General features: G+C 40.2%; 1 protein-coding gene across 1 annotated transcript in view; it reads right to left on the minus strand.

Annotated features, from left to right (window-relative positions):
- col27a1b (collagen, type XXVII, alpha 1b) overlaps positions 1 to 23402 on the minus strand; it is a gene marked incomplete at its 3' end in the record, with an annotated part of 87765 nt that overhangs the window by 6302 nt on the left and 58061 nt on the right. Inside the window, exons 23-55 of the mRNA XM_083905395.1 lie at positions 22389 to 22442; positions 22120 to 22164; positions 21910 to 21963; positions 21634 to 21687; positions 21400 to 21453; positions 19907 to 19960; positions 18251 to 18304; positions 17796 to 17840; positions 16579 to 16623; positions 16411 to 16464; positions 15808 to 15861; positions 15667 to 15720; positions 15361 to 15414; positions 13687 to 13740; positions 12021 to 12128; positions 11869 to 11922; positions 11401 to 11508; positions 11273 to 11326; positions 10693 to 10746; positions 8984 to 9040; positions 7523 to 7576; positions 7367 to 7420; positions 7223 to 7276; positions 7067 to 7120; positions 6867 to 6974; positions 6676 to 6783; positions 4298 to 4405; positions 4138 to 4191; positions 1774 to 1836; positions 1543 to 1596; positions 1405 to 1440; positions 856 to 873; positions 721 to 756 (exon numbers count right to left, since the gene is read on the minus strand). Coding sequence (XP_083761521.1) covers positions 721 to 756; positions 856 to 873; positions 1405 to 1440; positions 1543 to 1596; positions 1774 to 1836; positions 4138 to 4191; positions 4298 to 4405; positions 6676 to 6783; positions 6867 to 6974; positions 7067 to 7120; positions 7223 to 7276; positions 7367 to 7420; positions 7523 to 7576; positions 8984 to 9040; positions 10693 to 10746; positions 11273 to 11326; positions 11401 to 11508; positions 11869 to 11922; positions 12021 to 12128; positions 13687 to 13740; positions 15361 to 15414; positions 15667 to 15720; positions 15808 to 15861; positions 16411 to 16464; positions 16579 to 16623; positions 17796 to 17840; positions 18251 to 18304; positions 19907 to 19960; positions 21400 to 21453; positions 21634 to 21687; positions 21910 to 21963; positions 22120 to 22164; positions 22389 to 22442 — 1965 coding nt within the window. The remainder of the gene's footprint in view (positions 1 to 720; positions 757 to 855; positions 874 to 1404; positions 1441 to 1542; positions 1597 to 1773; positions 1837 to 4137; positions 4192 to 4297; positions 4406 to 6675; positions 6784 to 6866; positions 6975 to 7066; positions 7121 to 7222; positions 7277 to 7366; positions 7421 to 7522; positions 7577 to 8983; positions 9041 to 10692; positions 10747 to 11272; positions 11327 to 11400; positions 11509 to 11868; positions 11923 to 12020; positions 12129 to 13686; positions 13741 to 15360; positions 15415 to 15666; positions 15721 to 15807; positions 15862 to 16410; positions 16465 to 16578; positions 16624 to 17795; positions 17841 to 18250; positions 18305 to 19906; positions 19961 to 21399; positions 21454 to 21633; positions 21688 to 21909; positions 21964 to 22119; positions 22165 to 22388; positions 22443 to 23402) is intronic.

Consider the following 23402-nt stretch of genomic DNA (forward strand, 5'->3'; position numbering starts at 1 on the left):
GTTAGGGTTATAGAAACACAACTGTCACAATTCCAAAGAATTTGAAACTGTAAATGGAGTTAGATGTACACCAGGGATGCCAGGGTGAAATTGGACAGTGGGCCCGATTTCTTTCAAGTGAGATCTCAGGGGGCCGGATTACACTTTCGGACTGAAACGGCCGAACACTGACTCAACAAATGCATAGGTAGGCGATTTGAAATTATTCATGAAGGCTGACACATCAAAAAGAAATTGCATTGGCATCAAAGTATCCTCACAATGAGGCCTACAATTACATACATACAAAACTTAACATTTTCCTATCCATGAAAGTAGCCTACATTTATAAATTAGAAATGCAACAAAATAGACGCGGTGCCAACAAAACCCATTTCCTTTAAATAACACAAGTGTAAACTGTTCATTTTATTATTTTTATTGAAGGCTTGCACATGAAAACACGTCAATTCATAATTAGGCCAATTAAAAGATGACTAGCCTACCGTCAGCACTACAGCTGAGGGTTCCACTGGAAATTAAATATATACCGTAATCTGGACTATTGATGGCACCTGAATATAAGCCGCACACTAAAACCACTGAAGTCGTCTTCTTCAGTGCCAGACCCTAACAAAATAACGCCAGTTAAGATTAAGGGTTGAGCTTGAGGGTTAAGATAGGAATTGGAATTGGCCCTTTGTCTCTTATTGTCAAAACAAATGTAGAAAAAGAACTCACTGGTGGTCCTGGTGGTCCACGAGGACCAGGAAACCCCTGAAAAAGCACACAAATGCTTTAGAACATGGGCTTAAGACAATCAAGCATTCTCATTCTGAATAGACAACAGCCATAAAGAGGCTACTTGTTACTCACCCTTGGTCCTTGCAACCCCTGATGGAAATCAAAGAAATAAAGAAATAATATAATGGACAATTTCACCATATAAGAATGAGACTGGAAGCAGAGCAGATATTATTCTATCGTGTACAGTATAATGTCATCTTTGTGCTGCTAGTTCAGCACAGCCCTTTATCTACTGTCAGTTGTTAAACTATTGAATTGCCCTCTTGCCAAGCGTAGGCTCAGAAATCTTATTTCCACACAGCAAATCTTATTTGCACACAGCAAACCCATGTGTATGTTGGCATTTCCAGAGTGAGCATGTGAATAATGCCGGCGCATGATCACTCAACAAACCTCTTCAAAACGCTTGAGATGAGCATCCAGCCGACATTAATCACGCTCACGAATTCCGCGGCATCTATGTGTCACTGTGAGTGGAACAACAAACGCTGGAATACAACAGGAAATGAAAAGTGCTGAGGGCAAAGCAGGCTGAGCAGTGAGCTGTCTCCATACTAAGTATCCTATTCTGTTCTCACAGTACAGAGAAAAGGATTCATCAAAAAAAGTACTACACACCGTCTCCCCCCGATTTCCTTTGTCACCCTCGGGTCCCTGATGGAGAGAAAGGAGACAGAGAATCACTCCATCACTGCCAAAAAAGTAGAGGGAAGTCACATAAAACGCGGCAGATAGGATGAGATATGGGCTACATACGGGATGACCGCTGGGGCCAATGATGCCGACGGGACCCAGAGCTCCCTCCATACCCTGTTGGAAAGCAGTGGCATGTTTAGTGACTGAGGCGGACACACAAGATGGAGCATCTGACGAAGCGCTGCTCATTTTTCATGGCGAGTGTGGAGTTTGGGAGAGTTTACGGCACTGGCGTTGACTGACATGCACCAAAGAGAAATGTTACAAAAGTCGATTTTATCTTCATCTCACCCTTAAACCGCGTGGTCCTTTAGGTCCCTGTATCCCTGCTGGGCCCATGTCCCCGGTGGGTCCCTACAAAAACACAAAAGCTTTTATTTGGTAAGATAAAACCACAATTAAGGTGAATTATGTAATAAATCTAAAGCAACTGGCTGTAAAATCCTCCTAATATGTCACAGAGTCTCAGGAATAATGTTCATATAACAAACTGAACTCACCAACAACAACAGTACATGTTTATGCTTTGAAATCATGTTCTGGCATGTGGCGCCACCTACCGCCGTCTACCAATCATTGCAACCACAGGTTGCCAGTTACGTCTGAGCTACAATGGCGGAGAAAACGAAAACCTAAAAAGCCTTGGTATTTTGAATTTGAGTGTAGTAACCGTTTTTTTGCCACATTCTTACATATGGCGCTTTTAATTAAGTAGGAGTTGATATACTGACAGATTTATCTGCAAATGGCGTGTGACACCAAGAAGAAGAAGAAGAAGAAGACATAATTATAGTAGAAACAAGCCTCATGTGGACTTTTATAACATTTATCCAACTGCTTAATGACACTTATGTCACTTGTTATAGCTTCGCAATTAAAGGGTTTGACATAATAATACCACAACAACAAAAGAGAACATTTTTTGTAAAAGAACAACCATAAACAGCTTTATAATGAAGTCAATACTGTTGTCATTACATAAATACAGCCATTAAAATCCTGAGCGTCTGGAAGTTCAATTTTTGGCCCTTTTCCACAATGGTCCCAGTTGGCCTCGACTCGCCTCACCATGGCACGATTCAGTTAGCCCACTATTGTTGTCGTGGAAAACCAGAGTCATCACTGCACGGCTGCACAAAACTGTTTGAGACTTTGTTTTTACACGCGACACACAAACGAGTGACGAGTGACTTGTAAAGCAGTTTTCAGTGTAACTGAATCATTCGAGGAACAACTTCGAGCCCCGGTAGACACAAGGGTCTTTCTGCAAGGAGTTTGCATGTTCTCCCCGTGTGTGTGTGGGTTTTTTCCCGGGTTCTCCGGCTTCCTCCCACAGTCCAAAAACATGCAGATTTGAGGATTAGGTGAAATGGTGACTCTAAATTGACCGTAGGTGTGAGAGTGTGAGTGAATGGTTGTTTGTCTCTATATGTAGCCCTGTGATTGACTGGCGAACTGTCCAGGGTGTACCCCGCCTATCGCCCTATGTCAGCTGAGATAGGCACAGCACCCCCACGACCCTCCAGTGGAGGATAAATCGGTAGGTAATGGATGGATGGAAGTCTTTTTAACTGACGACGTCATACATGGTACCTACCCAGCTCGCTTGTAACCTCGCCAAAGCAGGTATTACCTGGTAACCAGGTACTATGCTAGCGGAAACACAACAACTGTCACGCCATTTGAGTTTAATTTGTACCAATTTCATGCCAATGGCGTTGTCACCCCAAAGAAAAATGTGTTACTAACCAACGCGCCAAATTTGAATGACTAAAAGTCATTCAAATAGACTAAAGACTAAAAGTTGCTAAGCATTTAAAAATAAGGTTTCAATCATGTCAAATTCAGCAATAGCTACTACAAACAATCTTGTACAACATTCATGATGAAGACACTCATAGACATAATGCTTTCCTGAGTATCTTAACCATCACAACTAAACCAAAACTTAAACCAATAACCTTAAAACATTCTGTATTAAACCTCTTTTTAAAATGTTCTGTTTTTTTATTCATTACTCTATAATTCGTTATTCACTATTTTACTATTTTCTAACACAGTATATAATGTGTGACGAGGGGAATCTCTGCAAGGACTTTGACACCATAATCAATAATATTCAGGACATTTTAATGCTTAAAATTCAGATATTCAATATTTTAAATGTGTCTGTGTAGAAACAGTGATATTTTTCCAAGGTTTCCTACATTCAAATAATTCAATTAAAACTCTACCAGAGGCTTTATTTCTACATTTCTCTCTGGTTTTACTCACATGAGTTGTCCCATGCTTCATTATTAGAGCCATTATCATTTACTGAACACTTACACAAAGCTCATCTGGTCCACACTCTTCAACTCTCAATGTGGGAAAATATCCAGCATGATTGTCAGGGTTTTAAATTAAAGTGAAGCCTGCGTTTTATCTACAGCTGGCAGTAATTTAATGTGCAAACACACTGCAAGTAAAGCAGAATTACGGTGTAGCAGATGTGTATCTGAGGCGTGATAAATTAATACTTAAATAACCATAATGTAACTAAAGCACTTCAACTTAAACCCATAAAAATAGGTCATGTTACAAATCTGGCCTCAGGGTTAAGAAGTTAGAAGGGAAAATAACTTTTAAGTCTGACTGTGTTTGATGGGAACATACCTTTGGCCCAAATAGACCAAACACCCCTGGAAATCCTTTTTGTCCACTTTCCCCCTGAGACACACAGAGAAGGAAAAGTATATTCATCTTCATCAGTGCACATGAAAACAAAGTGTCGTCATTGAACGGATTATCAGATATTTGACAAGTCAGTGCTTACTGTATGTCCTTTAGATCCTTGGTCTCCTTGTTTTCCCGGTGACCCCATCCTGCCCACGGAGCCTCTTTTTCCTGATGGACCAGTCTGACCTGAGAGACCCCTCTCTCCCTGGAAAACAGACACAAACCCAGTTCAACTTCATCATCCTCACATGCCACCTGACAACCTATGTACAGACAGACAAATACACTCTTAGAAATAAGGGATCCAAAGGGTTCTTCTACAAGGGCTGAGGTTCTACCTGGAACCATTTGCTTGGTAACACTAATGGTTCCAGTAAGAACAATTTTGATCCAGAGAACCCATTAAAACCCCTTTCTTGAATAAAGGGTTTTAAAAGGGTTCTTGGTAACATAAGGGTTCCAGGTGGAATCTTTATAAAAAGGTTCTACCTGGAGCCAAAACGGGTTCTTCTATGAGGACAAGCCGAAGAACTGTACATGGTTCTACTTAGCACTTTTATTTCTAAGAGTGTGGATGAAAAGTGGTAACAATGAGTGCAGAAATGATCTCTCAGTAGTTCTCTGGCTTCCATCCAGTGGACACCGTTGTGTAGTGGTGGGATTTAAAATAAATCAATATATCTTGATTTGAAACAAAAACATTTTCCCCCCTTCAGAATCTTGATACAGTATTTCTAATAGCTTGTGGAACAAAAACAGATAACAGTTGCACTTCACTTCAATTCACCTCAAAAATAATTGGAAGTGGGTTTATCAGTGTCATCTACAATCCAGGGTTTTAAAAGAAGAACATTTTCAGTTTCATTTGAAGGCTCACATTTGTGCTTTTTTTTTTTAAAGAGTCTGTTGAGTCTTTGGCCCAGAGTTTCATTTTATTCATATCATATCAGCATCAAAGTATTGTGACAAAAGCAGATGGTTCCAGCCCTACTGCCCTGGTTGACTTCTGTGTCCCTAATATTATGCATAAGAACACAGCTACAGTTATCTATCTATAAAGAAAGTTGTGTCTGTCTGTCTGTCTGTCTGCGACAGGCATATCTCACTGACCGTTAGTCAGATCGCCCGAAGAGTTTTAATTTTCACTAATTTATCACGCTACACAAGGCAGGCAGCGGCTCATCAGCAGCAGCTGCGCTGTCTGGAGCAGGGAGGTGGGAGTAAAGAGGCTGTCCTCACGGTGGGTGAGACGTGTTCACACACGGTTCACCACAGAACAATGGTGTTATACTGAAACAACGAGGTGTCCATATATGTGAGCACATATTTATTTTGCATTAGCATGCTACTACTTTGCGGCTAACTTGGCGAACCTGTTTCCAAAGGTAAGCTAGCGAGGCTACGATTAACATTAGCGTAGGGCTAACATAATACAAACACTGTGCAACCTTATTCGGCACAACGCAAATGTTTTCATCTTCGATTAGAATTAGCGTAGCTAGCTGTGTTTAACTGCATGTTTTATTTCTTTATCAACGAGTTTGATATCATCACCAACTCTGACTTTTTTTTCATCATTAGAACATTATACCTTGATGTTTCCTGTAGCCTTCACATAACTTAAGACATATTTTGAATCATCGTTTATATGAATATGAATATTATTTTCCAGACTTGTACGCAGTCAATGTTTTTGCATCGGCAATGGCATGAAGTGGAGCAATACCAGGGTCACTTATTATTATTTTCAATGACAATACGAATGTGTGCTGCTGACAAATGTGACATTCAACATGTTTTTGATTTATTTGCTTCACCATGTTGTGCTTAATGTAAATATTGATATTGTGCTTTTTTTATTCACATCTCCAGTGATGTGATATCATGTTTTCCATGCTTATTTTATTTCTAACCTTCCTTAATAATTGTTATTTATCAATTCACAGGCTTAGATCTGATGTCATGTTCCTTAACGTGTGTCCTAATCTTGTTTCTGTTTGAAAAACACTGTGCTTATGCTTGAACGTGGCATATAAATGAAGTTTGTAATTATAATATGATCAAATCAGAATGCAACTGTTGGGCAAAAGCTGTCTAACACCACAGGTCCAATAGAAAAAGCCCCTGTGTCTGTTTATATTTATGTAATATTGGTAAGCCCATGCAAATCCAGAATGTGACAAAACTCCTGACTATCTTGCAACCCTGATTACGCCACATTTGCTGCAGTGAGTATGTGGTCCTTTGAGAGTCGGTTTGAAGTCTTTGTGCCGACGCTGGCATTTGAGATCAGAAAGTGTCCACAACATAAAGACAGTCTTCCAGTGTCAGGGGAGACACAGAGCAGATTAAAGCTGTGTTGACAGTTTTCACTAGATGCACTGAAATCTGCAAAAAAAAATACGCTTGTTCTATAATTCAAAGATTAAGTTTTTTGCCAACAAGAGCAAAACATTCCAATTACAAGTGAGTCACCTTTGGTCCGAAGGAGCCTTGAATTCCAGGAAGCCCTGTCACACCAGCTTTACTCTGCGGCCCAGGGTTTCCAGGTAAGCCCACTTCTCCGTCTTCACCTTGCTCCCCCTAAAGACAAAAATAAACAACAGGTAAACACAACCAGAGCTAGTATTATTTGAATTTATAATTTTATTAAAAAAGTCCTTCACCTTCACTCCTTTACTTCCATCTATACCAGGCAATCCATCCATTCCAGACAACCCCTCAAGGCCCTCCCTGCCCACACTCCCCTTTGGGCCAGGTGGACCCTGTGGACCCTTATCACAGATGACAAGTACAATTTGATTTATTTTTTATTCGATTTTCAAATATTTCTGAATATAATGGACAAGAAAATCATTTGACTCACTGGTGGTCCTTTGGTCCCAGGAGAGCCGGACACCCCTACCTTTCCTCGCTGACCCTGAAAAATAAAAGATTTAACTGTTGAATAAGAACTCGATATTAAATACTGCATTTTCTTTTCTAATACAGTTAAATCATGCTAATATTTTTACGTCCTTACTTGATCACCTTTGGATCCTTTCAGCCCAGTCTGACCTTTTGGGCCAGGATATCCCTGAAATGATTATCGGTGTCTAAATTGGATTGTGTTTGTGACACAGTGTCAACTCAGTATGTCAAGGGAAGTTAGAGAAGTGATACTTACAGGAAGCCCTGTGGCACCAGCTTCACCTCTCTTTCCATCAAAACCCATGTGGCCCTAGAAAGTGTAATTTGCCTGCAGTTCAGTGTATAGAACATTCATCGAATCTGATCGACGAAAGACAATATGTCTGTTTATTATCTTTTTTATTTCACTTACAAGGTGTCCAGGCTCTCCAGGCTCTCCTCGCTCTCCTCTGTCTCCAATAGGACCCTGGATAAAAAGAAAGCATTTAAAGCTGCAGTAGACAGGAAAGCTAGAGAAATAAAACACGGTACATGACGAGCGAATGCTTTTCCCTTCATCATTTTGGAATATGGAATAAAAGTCAATTTGTGCCGAGAAAACAACCGCTATTTGTTTTCCAGACTTCACTTGATATTATATTTCTACAACGCTGTCAATGTCAAAGTGGTTCTGCCTTTCAGACAGTTCGTCCAAGCTAAGATTTCCTCTAAATTTCCATTTTTGCCGCATTTATCATTTATTGTCTCCAATCATGGCTCATATGTTCCTAAAGTTGGAAAAAGAGCCTCAACCAGGTACAGAAACATATGGCCCTATTCACAACTGCATACAACATCCATCATGAATGATACAATCATGGATAGATCGCACTAAGCACAGGTCTGAAACACTGTGTCCTGAATCCATCCTTAGATCTGGTCCAAGAAACCGCATTCAGACATGGTTTGAGGACACGTGGCTACATTCATGAGCTGCATGAACACAGGATGGATTACAGACCGCTGTCTCAGCTGTAATCCTCTGACCCGCTGCGCTTTCACACAAACATCTATGTATTTATGTTAATTTAATTTATTCTGTTATTTTGCTCTGTTTTTCTGTCACCCACCCACACACACACACACACACACACAGGTGCGCACACTCCATTCGACACACACACACAATCACACTGAAAGCAGACACATCAGTACAATTAGACCCATTAAAAACATTATTTTATTCCTACAATTCAATCATAGGTGGGAAGCAGCCAGGGTGCATTTATGCATTAATGCCAGCTGCAAAGTCACCAGATCACTGAGGACATGTTAATACCAGGTCTGAATTGGGCCAAGTTCTCTCTCAAATCAGTTGATTTGCATTATGCTCAAAGGCTATAATGGAATAATTGGTGTTCGCGTAGTGGTTAGCGTTCTCGCCTTTGCAGATAGAAGACCCATGTTCCTGGGTTCGAGCCCCGGATGGAACAAAGGCCTTTCTGCAAGGAGTGTGCATTTTCTCCCCGTGTGTGCGTGGGTTTTCTCCAGGTTCTCCGGCTTCCTCCCACAGTCAAAAACATGCAATATGGCTATGGATTAGGTAAATTGGTCACCATAAATTGACCGTGCGCGTGAGAGTGAATGATAGTTTGTCTCTATATGTGATGGACTGGCGAACTGTACAGGGTGTACCCCACCGATTGCCCTATGTCAGCTGAGATAGGCACAGCAGCTTCCGTGACCCTCTGGTGGAGGATAAAGCAGTAGATAATGGGTGAATGGAATAATTGGTAAGTAATGCCAAAAATATGTTAGCTTCCTACCTTAGCTTCAAACAATCCCAAAACACCACAATTAACAACAAAATAAGTGCTACATGTAAGAAACTCACTCTGTCACCTTGGGGACCTGGAGGGCCTTCAGCTTTGCTGTCGTCTCCCTGTTCGCCCTAAATAGGCAACAAATGAACAGACAAACAACCACAATCAATGGCATTTCCCCCCAAAACCAACAGTGTTGGAAAGAGTCAGATGTTAGAACTGCATGTTCTTTCTAAATGAATGGCGAAACCATTACACATGCTATTACCCTCGATGATCCCATTTCACATAATGGTGCTAATGTTTGTTCCAGAGTATTTATGGAATTCATTAAGCAACGGCCACAAATGTGGGTATGATTTTTCTTTTAATAGTCATGTGGTGTCCATGTGTTGAATAAAGAGAAGAACCGCTGCCCAGTAGGCATCTAACAGTGGGAGGATAATTAGGAGCCAAGCACAAACTGGCATTTTCATGGATGGAAATAAGCATATTGTGACAACAGTACCTTTAACATAACTGGGATATGAATATACTGATTTGCAATACATAACCTGGAGTTCTCCACTAAAATTATACATTTTACATGTACAAAATAGCCTATTAATTTAATTAATATCAGGCAACACCACCATTATTCTGAGGATAATGGCAAAGAGAATATAACAAACGTCCAGATGGTTCCTGCCCAGGGATAAAAAAAAACAAAAAAAAAATGCTGATGCAGTGTGTTCTCTCATGTGCTGCTCCTGTCACATAACACACATTCTGGAGCTAATATCCCCTAAATAATAACCACAGGCGTCCAGGTGCTCAGCTAATTATATGCATTTGACAGCATTAGTTAATTGGAAAGTTCCTAGTTTGTATCATTGAACAAATTATGGGTGAGTTCAGGAATTCTGCACTGACAAGACAAGACAGACAGGAGGCACTAATTAGACATAGACTTAGGGCCAATTCCAATTCCTATCTTAACCCTCAATCTTAACCCTCAAGCTCAACCCTTATCTTAACTGACCCTCAAAACCAAGTGTTGAGGGTTATTTTGTCACTTAGAAATGGGTCACCCCTTAAATGCAGATACGTCTTCAGACAGCGGGGGGCAGAATAACGCTAAAGCTGCGTCCAGTCTGTCAACTCCAAAAAAGAAGAAGAAGAAGAACACATTTACATTACGATTATTTATTTATTATTTTATTTCAGTCAAGTTATTAGGTTGTCAGTTAGTTATAAGATGATACTCATACAAATACCACAACCACGGAAATATTCAGCTGACAGTTACACACGATAGCAAACGATCGCGTGTGCGCACCCGCTATTGACAAAAGATCGTAAAATAAAAATAAATGTTACGCAACAATGACGTCAGTAATCCATAATATGGGCCTAAACTAAGATAATACAATGGTTTTCATCATTTTTATATCTCTATCAACAAAGAAAATACTTCATTTGTAGCGCACTCGTTTCGCTGTTTTCGACGCGATCTTTCTCATGTGAAAACACGCAATGCATTCTGGGTAGCCCTTGCTCCCAAGGGTGGTCTTGGAAAAATCTCAATATTGAGGGCGATACAGCCCTTAAACTCGCCCCTCAACTTAATTTTTCTGAGAATCGGGACAGCTCTTGTACTAGAGGGAGCGCGCATTTTTGAGATTGAGGGTTAAGATTGAGGGTTAAGCAAGGAATTGGAATTCACCCTTAGACATAACTGAAGTCAAATCATCAAAGAGATTGTGAGATAAGAAACAAGAAGTAATTTTATGGAATGTACCTTTTCACCTTTTGGCCCAGGAGGTCCCAGTGGGCCCTGTGGTCCCATGTGACCCTATGACAAAAGAAAATAGAAAATCTGATTTCAGGATTGTATCTTTGCAGTTGTAACTGCACTTCACAGTGTCACATCACTTCTTCTTCTGGTGCCATGAAAAGTTACACATTATACATTATATACATTATAGTCCTAAATCTGTAATACTTAAGTACTGATAAATCTGTTCCATGAATATGTTACCCCTAAAAGTAAATGGTTTCATTACCAAACATCAGTACCTCATGATCATTAATAGTATGTAGTGAGAGGTGTATATTGTATATTATAGTATGCTATTAATAATAATATGTTATCTTACATTTTTCTATCCTTATTTCTAATCTCAAGTTATTATTGGTCTGGCATCAATAACATAATCTAAAGTAATCGAAAAAGCATGATTCCTAAAACAAGTTCAAAGACATTGAGGGTCGGAAGTTTATAACATTTAAATAAATGACAGCAGTGTAGAGTTTTGAAAGTGTTGAACCTGCAATAAAAACGTAGCATTCCATCACTGTGTGCAAAAAAAGTTGCTTACCTCATAACCTGATATACCTGGATTTCCTTGTTGGCCTGTTCTCCCTGGAGCACCCTAGGGAAATATGTAGATATATATTTAGCCATCATCCACAAACAACTAATTAAGTCCTCCTGTGAAGAACTTACCAGTGGCCCGATGCTACCTCTCGCTCCTTTTGGTCCGATAAACCCCAGTTCTCCATGGTCGCCGACCGGCCCGGTGTCTCCCAGGTCACCTTGATGGCCCTTGATCCCCTGGAGAGCGAGAGGTCATCATTGAACAGGTTAAAAGGGACATATTTTACTTTATTTCTCCAAGTGAAACTAGTTCCCTGGTCTGAGGAGAACCACACTTTTTTTCACACTTTGCCGACTGATAGAGTCCCAAATATAAGGGTTTAAATGATTAAAAAGTTGATTTTGCATAATATGTCCCCTTTAACAGAGAATCCACAAAGTGTACCGTCAGCGATGCAGGTTGTTTGACGATCCAAACATTTAGTCGTGAAAGTCAACTTAACAAGAGCCTAATCCTGTCTCGCTAAAGGAGGTTACTGAGACAACGCACTGACAGACATCCAAGATTTAAAGCCTCAAGCAAGTTAATCGACATACCTTTTCTCCAGGTTTTCCTGTTTCACCCATTTTGCCAGGTTTCCCCTCCTGGCCCTATGTAAAGAAAATTGACTGGGACTGTAAGTGGAAAAAAAGAGCTGCCTTTTTATTGGAACTGAATGAAATTTAGAGTTGGCTGCTGGAACACTCACCCTTACACCCACCAGTCCAGGGCGCCCAGGAGGTCCTTCCTTTCCTTTAAAGCCAATTTCACCCCTGTCTCCTTTTGCACCATCTGGACCAGCATCTCCCTTTTCACCCTGAGAAATTAAAAAAAAACATCCAAGTGAAAGGAAAAGAAATAGGATGATCCTTAGACTGGAATAACCTGCCTAATTATCTCTGATCATTGGGTAATTTAACCTGTCTCTCTTTTTATTTATCTTCAATCAATCTGCTCCACTCTCAATCTGCAGCCTCAGCTAGAAATGGACTCGTTCAAACTGTGTTATTGTATAATTAAATAGACTGTATATTTTAGTCATTTTAACACTATGTGATCCACAGCCTATGTTTATTTATATATTCATTTATGTAGAACTTTTGCATATATTATATATAGCATATATTGAGTATTAACTGAGAATAAAGTAATATTAGGAGAATAAAGTCGTAAGCAAAATCTCAGATGATCAGCTGACAAACTGTGTCAAGATGAGAAACACGGAGCATTTCATGAAGTTCCATTTTGATTTGGGGCTTCACAACTAAAGAAATGCACCAAATGATCTTTAGCATCTGGACTTTGAAAAGATTGTGAAAGAAAGTGAGTCTGTTTGGAAGAAAGAATCACACAGACTCGGAGGAAATCATCTCTTTGTGGACTGTCAAACTCATTTTAGTTCAGGGGCCACATACATTTGATCTCAAGTGGGAACTCCAAGTGTTTCCCTTTGCTTTACATTTAATGAAGTAACATCCTGACAGTAACAACAACCTGACATTTTTGGAGAAAAATAAGTGCAATTTCAACAATATTATGCCTAAATTTACCATTCACACATGTTCATTACAACTTACAGATCACAGTGGATCTACAAAGTGATAGAACATTTACTCACAGGTAATTGGAACTGAAAAATTGAGAAAAGATTCTAATCACAATTGGGCCTAGTTTCTAATTTGGGCCTAAATCACTAATTTGTGAAGTTTTCACAAATTCACCCTGAATTATTGTTTGTCTCTATGTGGCCCTGTGATGGACTGGTCACCTGTCCAGTGTCTACCCCGCCTTTCCTATGTCAGATGGGATCGGCACCAGCGCTCCCCCCCACGACCCTCATGTGGAGGATAAAGTGGTAGAAGATGGATGTATGGATAGAACAAATGTGACTTTGAGTTTACAGCCCTGCTGTATTATTATAATTGATTGTGTTTTGTTGGATACATGAAATATGATTGTGTTCTTACACTCTAAGTTTGACTCCATTCTATCCTCTGTGTTCTCTGTCACAGGTGATTCCAGCAGTGTGTGATTCTGCAGACTCTGTGCTTTCTTTCTCTTCTCTCTCTGTCTCAACACTTCCCAGACAGTGACGCTCCTAAAATAGTCCCTCTATCTGTTTCCACCAGGCATCGAAACAATGCAGCTCCAATATTTCACAAACAATACTCATCTTTCTCTAATTACAATCAACCGCCACGACAAACAGACAAGTGTTCATAAGGTTCATAGACAAACAGATTTAGGACAGAAATAAATATTCAAAGCAGTCTGATCATGAGCCAATGTCTACTGAGCCTTACAAACAGGATTTTTAAATTATGCAGATTCCCCTCACTTTTCATTTACAGTTTATAATTGTTTTTCATACTTGCCTTGGCTCCATCTGATCCACTCTGTCCAGCCTCTCCATCAATCCCTGGCTCACCCTGACAGACAAATCATAAAAATATCATATTTAACCCTTAGAACACAGAGCATTTCGGCTGTTTTTTTCCATTAATGTTTAAACATACAGTTTATACAAAGGCTATAAGATTGTGCAATACAGAGTGTCTTACATCCTTTTTTCAGCAGAATCTATACGCAATCTATAGTGCGATCTATAGGCTATCTATCTGAAGTACTCATGATGTTTAAAATCAGATTACATTTTTTGAAATTTTGAAAAAAGTCACAGTTCAGAGTTCACTTGGCTGTTTTTTATGACGATGAAAAGAAAAAGGGCACAATTATTTTGCTTCTTTATATCACCATCAAAAATGCATCATCATCAAAAACAGTCGAAAAAAAAAAAATTTAGCACAAGAAAAAAATAAAATCTGTCACAAAAAAAAAGTCACGCAAAAAAAAAGAAGCTATAAGCTTCCATCCACAATGCATAACGACTGAACCGTCAAACAACCATTTATGGCAATGCCATAAATATACAACAAACCCTCCCTGGATCGCACGCAGGTGCAACCATCGGTACCCCTGCATCTGCCAGTTCCAGCTATTTCATTTTGTATGAATGCAGCCACCTCCTCCAAGTTTGTATGGTTTATCCTCCTGAACAAACCAAGTTTCCGACACAGTTTCTTCAGCATCCTAATACTTATCACCACACCGTGTTTATGAGCCAAAAGAGAGAGAATTTCCTTATTATAATAGCCGATTCTGAAGTACCGCTTAATCGACGCGTCTGTAGAGGCAGCCATGGCCAATTCATTTATTTTTATGCCTGACTTTTTTTTGTTCTTGTGCCGGATTTTTTTTTGTTTGTCAGATTTTTTTTTTTTTGTGCTAGATTTTTTTTTTTTTTTTCTTGTGCCCCATTTTTTTTTTTGGAAGGGGGGGGTGGCCCTAATACTCCTTCGTACAACTTCGACTCAACAACAAAAATATGTATCCTGTAAGCACACACGCCCTGGATGTCCATAGAAGGAGAATGAGTTGTGTTATTGTGTTATTATTCCTCTGGCAATTTACCAAGGGTGCACCATTGTACACTCTTAGAAATAAGGGTTCCAAAAGTGTTCTTCTACAAGGACTGTGGTTCTACCTGGAACCATTTGCCTCTGAAAAACCCTTTCCCGAAGAAAGGGTTTTTCAAGGGTTCTTGGTAACACTAATGGTTCCAGTAACAACCATTTTGATCCAGAGAACCCTTTAAAAACCCTTTTCTGAAAAAAGTTTTTGATAACACTAAGGGTACCAGAATCCTTTTTGAAAGGAATCCAAAAAGGATTCACCTATGAGGACAAGCCGAAGAACCATATATGGTTCTACTTGGCACTTTTATTTGAGTGTAGATACAATTGTATCTCATGAGTGGACGATGACATGTTTTTGTATTGGTATTTTGACCCACCTCTAATTACACTTTTTGAATAATCACATTTACCTGTAGTACTACCTCTGATGAATTAAAATAGTTCAAATACCCTCTCAACTCACAGATTGTTTTTCATTGCCCATAACCCAGATAAACTTCTCTATTGCCAAATGAAATCGTTCTTTTTAAATTATTAAAACATACACTGAGTTAAAGAACACATGATACTCACTCTCTGGCCAATCAAACCCTGTTCACCGATGTTGCCGGGTAAACCAGTGTCACCCTGTGAAGCAAGAAAACATGATGATGGTGATGCAAATGGTGATCAATAATGCATCATTTGATCAAATGCACAACAACAGTTAGAAAACTGGACTAGGCGATGTCTGTTATTAATATCATTATCACAAATATGACTGTATGAACCCACACGACCCAAATTCCCATACCCATTTACTATGACATCACATTACATAAATTTGGCAGAACAATATTTCAATCAGTGACAATTTCTACAATATATCATCAGTTTCACCTTTTCCCCAGTTTCACCAGGCAGTCCTCTCTCTCCAGCCTTGCCCAGTGGACCCTGTCAGAAGGAGCCACAGCGTTTAGCTTTCATTTCTAATAAAAAAGTCAGTAAGAATTCTGACACAAGCTCTTTCATTAAACTAACCATCGGTCCCATCTCCCCCAGAGGGCCCATTGTTCCTGGTGGCCCCGCTGGTCCCTGTGGAAACAAAATAAAGACGTCAGAAAAAGGTTAAGAGAACTTCTTCATCTTGGTGAAACAACTCCAAGAGTGACAGCAAAGGAGGAACATTGTGATGACGAGATGAGGAGCAGATGGGGAGTGTGGATTTGAGAAGATAAATGAATCTGCAGGAGTAAGAGCTCCCAAAACACAGAGCCACAGCTTCTGTAAGTGAGGGAAACAGGCCTGCTGTTATCAAGTCACATTCAGGCCATAGTGCAGCTGCCTCTCCTGGAAGGAGTTGGTGTAAATCAAATAGTCTCAAAGTCACTCCTTCTCTGCTTGAGTGTGTCAGCCAAAATAAAAAGAAAAGGGGATGTGTTTGTTCAGGGCATCTTGGCCGGGCCGGGAGGATGTAGAGAATTTTAAGAAGTGGAGGTTCACAGTTTACAGTATGTGCAAGGTCAAGAAGACCACACAGCAACTTATCATATTTACATAGTTGAACTATGCAGTAGCTCGGTTTAATAATGAGATTTTTTTTGTATAAAATCATAATAGTATCCAGTATAATAATTAACTTACAGAATCTCCTGGAAATCCTTTGGCTCCTGGAGGCCCCGAAGGTCCTTGAACACCCTGAAAGTAATAATCAGTCATAACACACTAGCAATCATGCACATGTTGAAATGCAAAAACACTCATTGGAGAAACAGTGCATCACACAGATTTCACTTAAATCCATTCACTTACTAGAAATCCCTGAGGCCCAGCTTCACCCGGCTCACCAAGTTTCCCCTGCAGCGAGACAACAAAAACACATACAGTATAAACATAGTCATAGAACTATGAATAAATTAGAATAGAATAGTGTTGGTTCAGACTTGTGTTTCAGGGAAACCCAATGGCCTATCTTTGACCTGTTGTTACTGGGCCACAATTCCATTTTAACATTTCAGCATCATGTAAATCAAATCATCTGAAATAGAACTAGAGTCTGACACAGGATGAGATACTTTGACCAATCACATGGCAGTTTAGAGAGAGAGAGAGAGAGAGAGAGAGAGAGAGAGAGAGAGAGAGAGAGAGAGAGAGAGAGAGAGAGCACTCTCCTTTTGGCTGTTCTAATAAGCAGATGCTCATATCTATCCCTTTGATGATGTCCTGAAACTTAAGGGACAGGAAATGACATCAGCCACAGAGGCTACTGGGAGCTAACAGCAGTTAGCATATGGAAAAGTCATAATTTGCAGGCTCTAGCAGGCACATTGCCATCATATATAACATGTATCTATTGGACAGATAAATCCTCTGAGGCTGGAAGTTTGTGTAGGACTCTGTGCTGCACTGTGGAGCCAAGAATAGAACGTTCGTGGACTTCCGGTTTTCAGATGCCGTTGCTCTCGCCTGCACTCTCACGTGTTTTACAGACAAAGCGGAGCTCCGCGAGACAACAATTCCAGGAATTTAGCGCATTGTGACGTACCAATGAGTGCGGAAGTCAACATCGCGTGTTTTATCTCCTGTACTTAGACTGAGGAGGACCACAAAAACATGAGTGAGTCATCTTTTATCACACTTTGCCGACTGATAGAGCCCCAAATATAACGATTTAAATGATTAAAATGTTTATTTTGCATAATATGTCCCAAATAATATGTTTAACAAATAAAGTTGTCTGAACATAAAAAAACAACCTGTAGCCCTAACATGCTATTGTACCTGTCTGTTAGTAAACAACCTGCCAACCTGCACACACCCTGCCCTTGCTCTCGCAATGATATTTATGCAAAGATGCTTTATTGAGGAGCTACATGCGGGTCTTTATTAGGACAAAAGTCCCAACATCACACTCCTATTTATCCAAGATACTTGTTCTGCAGGAGAGGACGTGGCTAAATGCACTACTGCTGATACTGCTAACAATGTCATCATAGTATCAAAAAGTAAAGAAGCCCGATTTACCGTACCATCTCTCCTGTGAGGCCCAATTTTCCTGGTGGACCGTCGGTGCCCTGCAAAGAAAACATCCAAATCAGGTAACTCAGCTTTCAAAAAACACCTACGATTAAATTGTTCCCAACAGTGAAGCGCTAGCAGCAGCATCAATTATTAGCAATATTTCAGAACTCTGATTCAGTGTTCTTGTTGTTAAAATGGTAGTTAACCAGTCCTCAGGAATTCTTTGGGTGTTAAAAATAGTTCATAATTGCAGACTGCTGAGGAAAGCTGTTCTGAAAAGTACAAAACTTTTTGTTTATCCTTGCTTTCTATGGGATCAATTTGATGTCTGCCATTGGGAAGCTTACGGCCAGACATGATAAGTCACACTATCAACAATCGGACACAAACTTGAGCTCAACAAGAGGCTCTGAAAATGTTTGATTAACTGTGGTGAACTTTGGCTTTTTGACCATATGCTCACCTTTATTCCCAGAGACCCTTTCTCTCCCACTTGGCCATCAGGACCCCTCAGACCCTAAACAAAGACGTAAAAGTTGACACTGATGAATAGTTTGTGGAAAATGATCCTTTGATAGACCAGAGGGACATGTTGTTTAAAGTCGATGAATTCATTCAAGTGAAGCCTGGAGGGCAGTTCTCTTGGTTTTATAGAGTACACTTTACTATGGTTTAAGTCGCACTGGAGAGATCTAAAAATTGTGGCTGTTCTGCAAATACTTGGAATTTATAAATAAGCTCCACAGTGTGACCAATCCACACTGTGTAGACTTTGTCCCAACATCACACAATCACACTGTGGCACTGCTTGCACACTGGGGTAAGTCATTAATTAGGGAAAAAACATTCATCTTGAAGCTGTTTCAGCATTTCATTTTTAAATTGAACCTCACTATACAGCATTAAAATGAAGGGACTGTGTCATATCCTTATTAATGTCAGGGGTGTTTCAAAAGATGAAGGGGCCCCAAACAAAAAGGACTCTGGCCCGTCATCTAAACAAACCAAAGCAGGCTAATGGCATTGGGTTTACTTTGGGAGAGTATCACACTGTACAGAGCCAATCATAGAACTTAAGGGTATTCTCACAAAATGATCGTGGACTCATTTTGTGTTGCACATTTACTCAAAAGTTCCCACTGAAGTATGAGGGTTCAAATGGAGCACCCTAGAGTCGTAATTCTAAATTGTCAACTCATTATAACTCTTCATGTCCAGTGGTTTTGAATTGCCCTTAATGTAATTACTAAGTAAAACTGTATTTAATCCTCCTAGTCTGAAATATATTAAATGTTGCATTTGTGGTTTAGAAGTAGCTGCAAAAAAAAAACAAATTCAGGGAATTAAATCCCTTAATTATATCACTGTTACGACCCGAGGTTTGTGCTTTCCCTTTCCGTGAGTGTATGTGTCTCCATGTGAGTGTGTGATAGGTTACAGGTGTGTATGATAGATTGCACAAGATTGTCTATGTGGACCTGGGACCTGATTGGGTCGGCATAAGAACCACTCACAGCTAGACTGCCAGCAGGCATCTGGTGCCTGTTTTAATAAACGTGTGAAATTGTTTAATGTGTTGCTGGTGCTACTGTTTTAATGTGGCTGTTGAAGTTCAGGTCTGAGTCCATGACAATACCTACATTTCTGACTTGGCTTGTGGTTTTTAGCATTACCATTTGAAGGTGGGTACTAACTTTTAAGTGTTCCTCCTTGGCTCCAAAAACGCTAATTTCTGTTTTTTATTTGTTTTAATTCTGCTCCAACCAATCGCTGATTTGCTCAATGCTCAGTGCTTGTATTGGGCTATAGTCTCCTGGTGATATTGTTTTGTACATTTGTGTGTCGTCTGCGTAGCTATGGTAACATATTTTGTTGCTTTACATGATCTGAGCCAGTGAGAGCATATATATGTTAAACAGAAGAGGCTAAGCTAAGCCCGAAGCATGTATGGTGCAGCTGTGAGAACAGTCCCCCCGATTAACAGAGAGTTTTGCTGCCCCTAGTTAAAAAAATTAAATAAAATTCATACCATTTAAAAAAAATAATAATAATAAAAAATCTTGGTGGAAACACATATATGAACCCCATCACACTACTCATCAAAGACATACTTACTTACCCTAATGCCTTTAGGACCTCTGATGCCTATGGATCCATGTGAACCGGGAGGCCCCTGAAAGTGTGCAAAAAAATATTGTTAAGATATTATAAACAGGTGTAGAAGTTTCAGTTTCACCTTTAACAACAGCAAGTTTACTTTGCATTTGTGTGCTTTTTTTAAATCAGAAGTGGTGGAGGACTGCCAAGAGGCTAATGGGTGAAGATGGAAAACGCAACATTCCTGTCCTGACACTTGATGATCAAACATTCACGAGCTCTGAGGAGAAAGCTGAATGTTTCGCTGAGATCTTCTCTGGGAAAGTCCACCATCCCCAAAGAAGACAATGACAGAGAGGTCCCCAAGGTGTCAAGGAAAACACATCCTCTCTAAAGAAGATTACTTTTTGGCCAAAACATGTCAGAAAAGTCCTGTCAAAGCTCTACATAAGCAAAGCAACTGGACCGGACACAATTCCTGCCAGAGTGCTCAAAGAATCAGCACCTGAACTGGCAAAACCACTTGCTAAACTTTCAATTACTGCTGGACAAACAGCACATGCCAAGACAATGGAAAATTGCCAGTGTTATACCCTGCTACAAAAAGAAAGACAAACAAGATCCGAACAATTGCAGGCCAGTCTCCCTACTTAGCATCATTAGTAAGGTGATGGAGGCCCTTATCAAAAAAGCACTATGGAAACACATTTGCAAACACAGGCTTATATCTGACAAGCAGTTCAGATTCCGAGCAGGTTATTCCACTGTAGCGCACTTACCTATCTTACCCAGAAAGCAAATGATGCCTTAGACTTGAGACAGGAAAGTCAACTGATCTGCCTTGTTAATAGCAGGGCCTTCGGCAGGGTCTGGCACAAAGGCTTGATAGCCAAACTAGCTGCCCTGGGCCTGAAGGGTAATCTCCTGAACCGGATAATAGACTCACAGGTAAAGAACTGAAAGCTACTATCAATGGTGTAGAGTCCAGTACCAAGGCCATAAGCGCAGGATTCCTCAAGGCTCTATTCTTGGCCCACTCCTGTTCATCATTTACGTTGATGACATTGCAGAAAGTCTTCAAAACCCCCCAAAAAATCTGTCGCAAACAGGATGCTGCAGACTCCCGTCCTCAACTGGTCTTCATGGATACCATAATTACAGAGGTGGAGGAGGTCAGTCACTCAAGCCAAGAACTATACCAACCAAGAGAATAGAAATAAATGGAAATATTCCATAATTATTCAGGGCTACTCTATAGTTTTAACTGTGTTTTTTGTAACTACATTTATTTAAGCGTCACTGTATGATCTCAAATTAGTTATCAGGATTTTACACTATCAACAAAGGTCTGATATGTATTATATGTACACTGTCCGGGGTATACCCCACCTCTCGCCCTATGTCAGCTGAGATAGGCACAGCACCCCCCCTCCCGCAACCCTCCGGTGGAGAATAAAGAGGTATATAATGGATGGATGGATATCGATGAACAAATTATGATGATGGTGAACTTACTGGGCTCCCATCCGGTCCAGGATGCCCCCTCTCTCCGGGAATTCCAGTGTGACCCTGATGGATACAACATCACTTAAATGATATCCATAGAAATCATGGTATTATTATCCGCCTATTGAATGATTGTTTAATCAAGTACATCACTCCCTCTTGATATATCAATCCCCCATCCCTTAAGTATGAAGAATTGAACGCCCCTCGGTACGAGAGACGGGGTCCAGACTTACTCCTTACCATCGGCCCCCGTTCCCCTGGCGGCCCAGGGATCCCCGTTTTCCCTCGGTCCCCCTGACATATCACAAGACACAGTTAAAGAGAGGTCTCAATAAATCACACATCTAATGGCTTTAAGTCTACAAATAAAATGGCAAACCACATATTTCACAGAGCATAAACATATGCTATGTTGCAGAAGGCAACTCGGCACATTAAACTGTGATAACAGTTACTAGGACAACAGCAAATTGGGACACTACATGTATTTATGTGATAAATTGATACTATACTAACCTTTTCTCCGACAATGCCCATCTCTCCAGCAGACCCAATGAAACCAGGCAGTCCCTGAAGCGGAGAAACCATGCTGTCATGACTGACATTTTAGTTCTACTCAAAGTTATATTTCTCTGGCCCACTTAGTGGCTCCAACAACATTGACACACTCAGACAGATACTAAGCATCATATAGAAATCAGCAGAAAGAGAGAAAAAAGCCTTTACCCTCTCGCCAAGCTTTCCGACCTCGCCAGTAATCCCAGTCTCGCCCTACAGCAAAGAAGCCAATTAGCATATCACAAACTTATTCATGCCTTTCGTTTTTAGTTCAAATCACTTTTGAGATGTGCTCAAGGCTCATTCCCCTGTGGTAACAGAGAATTAACATCTCATTTACACATATTCAAATGATATCATAAAAGAGAACCAGGGAAAGAATGTTCACTTATGGATGACAGCAGTTTGGCAGTGGATGTGTGGCTGTTGGGTCTGACCTTAAGTCCGTCTGGGCCTGTCGATCCAGGGAATCCCTGCCTCCCAGGCCTGCCCTGAACAAACAGCAAAAATGACACACAGAAGCGTACCACAGCCCTATACAACAAAACAATCAAGTCTCTACAGTATAAGTCTGAAATGAAGAAAAAAATGTAGAGATGATACTGCGATACTGCTCTGCCTCAAGAGGCTGTGGCATAAAACAAGCCAACAAATGGTGCCACAAACAACAGCAAAAACAAAAGTGATTCTTTTAAGAAAAATAATTATGCAGAAAACAAAGAGCAGTTTGAAGCAACAAAGCACTTCCTATTCATCACAAAAATGATTTGTGTTTGCATTCAGTGATCACCTGTGGGTTACACATGGGAAATACTGAGGAATTGGAGTCAACAATAAGTACAAAACAATAGTTTCACTGGAAAAGTCTTCTCTATTGTTCAGCAAAGGGTGACTAATTGCATCCAAGCCTGAGTCTCATGGCCTTCATTGTCTTTAATCCTCTGAATAGATCGTGAAAATTGAGAATATACACCTACAGTGGAGATTTCTAAGAATAAAGTGGAACACTTAAGTTGCATAATATTGTCTCCATATGACATTCATTATTGCTACTATTTCGAGAAAGTGTAATATGAATCAACGCATTAAAGAGACAATTTCCATGTATTAGGTCACTGTTGTAAAAACACAGCAGTATACGCAAACCTGTGTTCTGTCAAAATAAGCCCCAAAATTCTTCATCTAAGGATGACCTTAAAAGCACATTCATGCCTTTTCATAACTTGAGAAAGAAGCAGCAGGAGAAATAACCTGTAGCCGGTAAATTTTGCTAATTTTAGACACGCACTGAGGCAAGGCAAATGCGTGCAAAAGTTCAGCTCAATACATTTTCTGGAACTTCTCCTGCCTGACAAGCACATTCAGTCCAGGTGCCGCCTTCATGTGTCTGAAACAGGAAATCTGTCAGGCAACCTGATTTTCTGACAATTTGTGTGAAAGCAACGATGGTG

Source organism: Microchirus variegatus (genome assembly GCF_963457635.1).
Source record: "Microchirus variegatus genome assembly, chromosome: 18".
NCBI lineage: Eukaryota > Metazoa > Chordata > Actinopteri > Pleuronectiformes > Soleidae > Microchirus > Microchirus variegatus.